We start from the raw sequence: 6,289 nt of genomic DNA, 5'->3' as shown, positions 1-6,289 counted from the left end.
AATTGTATGCTCTTTAATATTCTATAGGTTGTTTCTAATCATCTCGCAAAAAAAATCAAAATCTGAATACCCCATCTCAATCAAAACTATACCATCCCTTTAACTCATTAATACATTATGACTGGTGATCTGTCACAGCATAGTTACGGAAAGAAAACGAAAATAATGATTTCTGACACAGAACAAGGTTCAGCGATTCTGACTGCAATCAATTAAGGAGTTGCATGGGAGAGTCTCCTCCCGTCTCCATGCTGCAATGTTGGTGTACCGGGTCGAAAAAAAAAATGATACCGATACTAGTAATCCGCCGACAGACGCTCACACCTGTGCAATCGTGGCAACGTCATCAGCTTTGGATTGTGGGTTGTACCAGATTTTGGGCTATTATATTACCACAATCGCTATTAGCGGGCGCGTGTTTTTTTTTTAGACGGCGCAGATTGGGGACCCTAAAAATCTATTGGGGACCCTATCCCTAAACCTAACCCTAATCCTAATCCTAACCCTAACCATCAAACCCTAACCCCAACCCTAACCCTAACCCCAACCCTAACCCTAACCCTAACCAAAAACCCTATCCCAAAATTTTTCCCGTAGGTTTAACACGCGCCATGCCCCAATCTGTGCCGTCTTAAAAAAAAAAAAAAAAAAAACGCTTAGCGGAAGAGGAGGATCTGTAGATCTGTCTGTGTATAAAGTAGCTGGAGTGGATTACTTTGTGATGAGGGTTCCCTGGATCTAGGCTAGGGTAAGGGCACCAGTATTCGGTCAGCCCCCGGTATTCGGTCACTTATCACTAGTCACCAGCCAGTAAGTTCAACTGTCACAACACACGCAAATCACATTAATTCACATACTTCCACACTCATTCACAATAGGAAACTCCCTTAGCCCCCTCCAAAAATCCATCCAAAATCCCAAATTTTACTGTCAAAAGTGCAGAATCGGCGCTACTTTCCAAAAGCGCGCGCGGATAAGGCCCAGTTATAAGAGTACGGGTCGCCGAAAAAGCGCTAAAAATCGAGAAATACGCCGTTCTCTCGCGGGATTTTTCGCCTATCGCAAGCTTGGAGTGTAATGGTATCCTCAAAAACGCAAAAGAAAAACAAAATGTCCGTACGTGCCGATACAGTGTCCCAATGTACAAGGGTTGAATGCAAGTGCCGAGGACCCAGTATTCGGTCACCAACAGTCGCCGCAACGTCCCCGATGCAATTCTGCGCCAACAAGGTAGCGCGCGTGCGCGTTTTTCAGCTGCCTTGAACACGCATTGTACACTTCAGAGTTTGCACGCATAACGTTTGACGTAATCACAATGGATGACGATGTATTTGATGAAGGAATCGGAGACGACGTCATTCCAGAGGACTGGGCTAAAATCGAGCGAGCTCGGAGAACGGTCAGTAATTCTTTCGTAATGATGTAAGAATTGTCACATATGGCATGGCGAAAAGCCATGCCGGGCGGAGCTAATCAAGATGAATATGTTGTAGTCCCATATGTAGTTTTTCACGTAGTGTTTCAAGAACGACAGCATGTTTACTATTGTCATACCTTGATACCTTGTTGATGTAGTAATCCCTTGAAGCAGCTTGTACATAAAGCTATAAACTTTTACTGGGATGAACTCGAACTGTGTGTCGTGAGGGGGTGTCATTCAGTGTATGTACAAGTGTCTATGTCTCACCATCAATTACTACAATAAAGATGTGAGTAGGTAGGCCTAGAGTAGAGTGTGCTCAGTGCGAGTAAAAACAGCGTCGATCCTTTTAGCTGTGGCAGATCCATCAGGAGGCTGCATTGCCCTCAGGATGGGTAAAGCAGCTCCTTGAAATAATGTTGGGTTGGCAGTGGTTACTGCGGGTCCCGGTAGGCGATTCCATGGCATAGTCTTATGGCTCTTGGGTAGAATGACTAGAAGTTCTACTTGTGGGAGTCAATGGTGGACCTAGGAATTGTGTAAACGATTATTTGAGTTGGTGATCTTGTCTTCCAATGTAGTTAGCTGGGGTGATATCGGGTGGAAAGGACATGGAAACCAGGTGATATTGGATTTTGTGAAAAAGTGTGCATTGTGCAAGAAGGCGGCGAGAGTGAAGGCTGTCCCAACCGAGTGCTGATACTAGGGCTGTGGAAGATGATGTTGGGCTGTAATCACTTAGGACAAAGCGGGCTGCACTCGTGCCAGACTTTTGAACTTGCTCGAGTGAGTTGATATTAATAAGAGTAAAAGGATTCCACACTGCAGAGGCATACTCTAGTTGTGGGCGGACTAGTGCAGTGTAGGCTCTGGCCTTCACTTCTTTAGAACATGGAGACAAGGTTCTGCGGATGAGTCCCAGGGTTTGGCTTGCCTTGTGCCTGATGGTCTGGCAGTGCTTGTTCCATCGAAGGTCAGCGGTAACCGTCACACCTAGGTACTCGTTGTACTCGTTGACTCATAAACGAATCATGACATGGGCAACGCGCTTTACTTATAAGAGTCATAAATGATACGAGTACAACGTATTTTTTGTTTCTTTTACGGTTTGCTCACCTATGTAGTAGCCTCAGGGACAGTAGATTCTAATAATGTGCACACATACAGTAAGTGCCAGTTCTAGTGTTAACACGTACGCTGTGGCAGGATTCAGTCATGTCATTTTTTTATACAGGCTACACTAATACAGCTCTGCTGTCTACCTTACAGTCTAAAGTAGGATTCTAAATGTTCCTGTTTATCATTTTCTGCTACATAAATATGCAGCTATGATGACATGTGATTCAAAGCTCAAAAGCAGGCACAAATGTCAACATTATATACAGCAAACCTGAATATTGAATCACATTTCTGACTCACTTTAGCTTAGGGCCTACCATACTGTGTGACGAAAATAATCTAGTAGCAGTAGATTTCTGTCTGTAAATTATGATCCTAAAGGAGTAATTTTGTGGAGGAGAATGGTGGGATGGAGGCAGAAAAATTACTTAGTGACAGTAGTGTCATGCAGTAAGTTTGATTAATTACTCAGTGACAGTAATGTATTATGTAATGCAGTAAGTTTGACTCATGTAATAAACATGGACAATACAGTGCCACTGCCAGGATACATGAACAGTGAATGATAGTGATGCTTCCTTGTGGGCTCGGAAAAACGGAGACAGAGAAAAATCAAGGAATGAGTGTACAAGGAATACAAAGCACAGATTTGTGAGTAAATTGCTAAAAGAGGCCTAGTAAAAGGTTTTTATTGCTGCTTTTACCCTCCCCCCCCCCCCACCCCCCAGGATGGCTACCGAGCGGGTCTTGAGGCTGGCCAGGAGTCTGCCCTCCAAGGAGGATTTAATCGTGGATTCTCAGAGGGCATCGTCAACAAGTTCACCATCAGCTTTATGAAGGGTGTTATCAGGTGAGCAGCAAGCAAAGAAAGTAGAATAAACCAAACAAATCATTTTGGAGTCTTGAAAATAATGTCTATTATACAACACCTAAAATGAATGGAGCTCTCCAATTGGTTGATTGCCCATCATCCATGTGACATTTAGTTAAAAGTTCCATCACATGCTGTGGCTGTCAGCCATGCAATTTTGTTTGAGCAAAAATGGATAGCACATGGCTGACATCACCCATTTTTATTGACTCCCGTGTTAAACTCTTGATTGACTCAAAGTTTTTGCTTGATATTGATCCCCCCCCCCCCCCCCCCCCACTGCAGTAAATGCCTGAAATTACTACTCTGAATCATGTCGTACATGTACAGTGTATGGAGTTTGGGAGCAGATTATTGCTAATTCCTCAGAAACGAGAATGAAGGCAAGCAATATGTGCACCCAGTACATCACCCCATACCCAAAGTAAAGCAAAATTCCTGCCATGAGATGTCCAATTCCCCAGGAATTATTGAAAGCCAAAATTATCGCTACAGGTGAGTTTGTTTTGTGTTTTGGCAAAATATTTATTTTCAGCTTGCCATAGAAACCATAGGATTTTTTTTCATTTCATATAGTTGCAGTGCCCATCCAGGGATGCTGCCCTGCTTTGGCAAAAGGAAGCAAGTGACAAAAGTGACATTTCTTGTAAAAGAGCAAAATGTGTCTGTCATTTACACTGACATCAATGGACTATCATGATGTCTTATCTAATATATCTCTTAGTAGGATGAGTGTTTCTGCATGAAATTTGGCCTGGAAGAAGAGCTCATTATGTAAATTATGAAAACATCAATAACTCAAATTTGGGTGGTATGTCACTTGCTTCCTTTTGCCAAAGTAGGGCAGTATGGTCTAAATGTGACTGGAAATGTGTTGATTATTGATCATCCCCTTTTCTGTATGGTTTCTCTTTGTGTTCCTGAGTGCCTTCTTTCTTTGCTTTCGCAATCTATTTTCAGTATTGAGCTTACTGCAAATACTATACAACCCTAGAACCCGTTTATTTGCATGGTTGCAGTTTACTCTTGGGAATGTTACAGGCCGCCTTATGCTTGGATTCATTATTGATCGACCCCTTTTTCTTTATATATAACTGGCTTCATTTGTGATTCTTAGTGCCTTAATTGCGGAGAGGCGTTCATCTGACGAGGACCCCCAGAGTGATTCTGAAGAAGCAACAGTCGCAGAGTTGGAGGCCATGATGTCCGACTTGGATTCTCTCCAGCAGGACTTTAGCCAGAAGATGGTCAAAAAGTCCTGGCATGCCGTTTCACAAGGTATGGCGTTGTCACTGATGGGAACTCGCATTATGAAATGGACAATGTTAACATACTGAATGTTTGAAGGCCATCATGTTTTGATTTATCACAAAGTTGTGATTATATCATTCTTTCCATTTTCCTTTTTGTTTTTTCTTTTAAACTTAATATATGTAAATAATTCAGCAGCAAAGGTGAGCTTTGCATGTAAAATTGGGTTGTTTTCCATTTAGGAGGTGATGAAGTGATGCAGGACCGGCGCCACATTTTTAAAAGTGGGTGGCCCAGTTTATATTTCTGGTGCCACTACCACGTTTCATCAGCAAACAAGCAAAAAACAAAAGGCCCTCAGCACAACTTGCTGGTGCCACTTCTGGGTTTCTTCAGCTGACAAGCAAAAAAAGAAAAGAAAAGGCCCTCGTATATTAGATGAGTTTCATTTTTTGCAAATCGAGACTTCCTGACAATTTTGAGAGTGATAAATTTGTGATCATGGAGCTCAGCATTGAATGGAGAAATATATGCGTGCATGTAACATTCATGTCGGATGGAGTTAACATTTTGCATGTTTTTAAATTTGCGGAGAGCACCCGACTTGTGAAATTCGCGAAAATAAAACCCTCACAAATATATGGCATATACAGTATGTGAGAGGAAGGCTTGCTGACAAATCTTGTTAATTTCCTTTTCATTTATGCACACTGTAAGGTTGGATGAAAATTCTTTTGTTTTGTCTGCTTATGCAGGGGAAAGTGCAAAACCAGGATCTGGGGCAGCAGTGAAGACTGAAGGAGGGGATAGTGACAATGGAATAGATGCTGTAGGCTCCTCCGCCAGCCTGGCTGAACCACTGGGAGCGAGCAGCACCACGGCGAGTTCATCCGGTGGGTGTGCAACACGTTCAGAAGGGACTGGCGAGGAGTCCGGTGGACATTTTTCAGCTTCAGGGGACGCTGGCGGGAGGTGGTGTGGCGGGGACAGACCTTCGATAGCAATTGTGGATCACCCGCTGCATGAGATCTACGAAAAGCTCCTGCCCCATCTGGAAAGAATGAAGTGTAGCAACTTGCTTGCTGACACATCACACCCGTTCCTACGACTATGAAGTTCACCAAACCGTGATTTTGTGCTGGCCACATCGTAGAGTGTGTTGAGTCGGTGCGCGGCACTTGATGTACTAAGAGAAAGTTGTATTGCAATCAGAATTGTCAAACATATGTTTAACCAAGTTTTGAACGAAAACCTACTGTTTGAATTATCAATGCTTTTTAAGTGCAGTTAAAGTGAAATATGCATTCAGTGGTATTCTCTCTTAGATGAAGAATCACTTATTACAGTTACGTCTCTACACATTAGGTAGAAAATTTTAAGGTCATATAGTCTAAATGTGTGTCAAGAGATTTTGTGATCGTTTGCTTTTACTTTGAGATGCCAGGGTGCAGCAAGAGAATGGATATTTTCAGATCAGGTTTATTCACTTAATATATCTTGTGGTCAGTTTTTGTCTCTTATACAGTGTACGAGACTCACAATTGATCCCTGCATACAACTTGTATGTCTATGTTTATTCTCTCTTATATGTGCTGGTAGCGCTCGACTTTTTGAAGTATGTTTACATG

At 42.6% G+C, this 6,289-nt stretch overlaps 1 protein-coding gene across 1 annotated transcript; it reads left to right on the top strand.

The window, feature by feature from the left end:
* Positions 1-1,315: 1,315 nt before the first annotated feature.
* On the top strand, positions 1,316-5,775 carry LOC140243726 (uncharacterized). The gene is made up of 4 exons (XM_072323391.1): positions 1,316-1,399; positions 3,268-3,389; positions 4,528-4,688; positions 5,417-5,775. The coding sequence occupies exons 1-4, from the start codon at positions 1,316-1,318 to the stop codon at positions 5,773-5,775; spliced, it is 726 nt and encodes a 241-aa protein (XP_072179492.1).
* The last annotated feature ends 514 nt before the right edge of the window (positions 5,776-6,289 follow it).

Source organism: Diadema setosum, chromosome 20 (assembly GCF_964275005.1).
Source record: "Diadema setosum chromosome 20, eeDiaSeto1, whole genome shotgun sequence".
NCBI classification, from domain to species: domain Eukaryota; kingdom Metazoa; phylum Echinodermata; class Echinoidea; order Diadematoida; family Diadematidae; genus Diadema; species Diadema setosum.
The sequence above is the reverse complement of the archived record's forward strand: the minus strand, read 5'-3'. Positions and strand labels throughout refer to the sequence as shown.

Excerpts from the sequence above, each read along its gene's own strand:
- LOC140243726 (XM_072323391.1), top strand. The coding sequence starts at position 1,316 with ATGGATGACGATGTATTTGATGAAGGAATCGGAGACGACGTCATTCCA. Across the intron at positions 1,400-3,267 it reads TCGAGCGAGCTCGGAGAACG|GATGGCTACCGAGCGGGTCT; the intron begins GTCAGTAATTCT and ends CCCACCCCCCAG. Across the intron at positions 4,689-5,416 it reads CTGGCATGCCGTTTCACAAG|GGGAAAGTGCAAAACCAGGA; the intron begins GTATGGCGTTGT and ends CTGCTTATGCAG.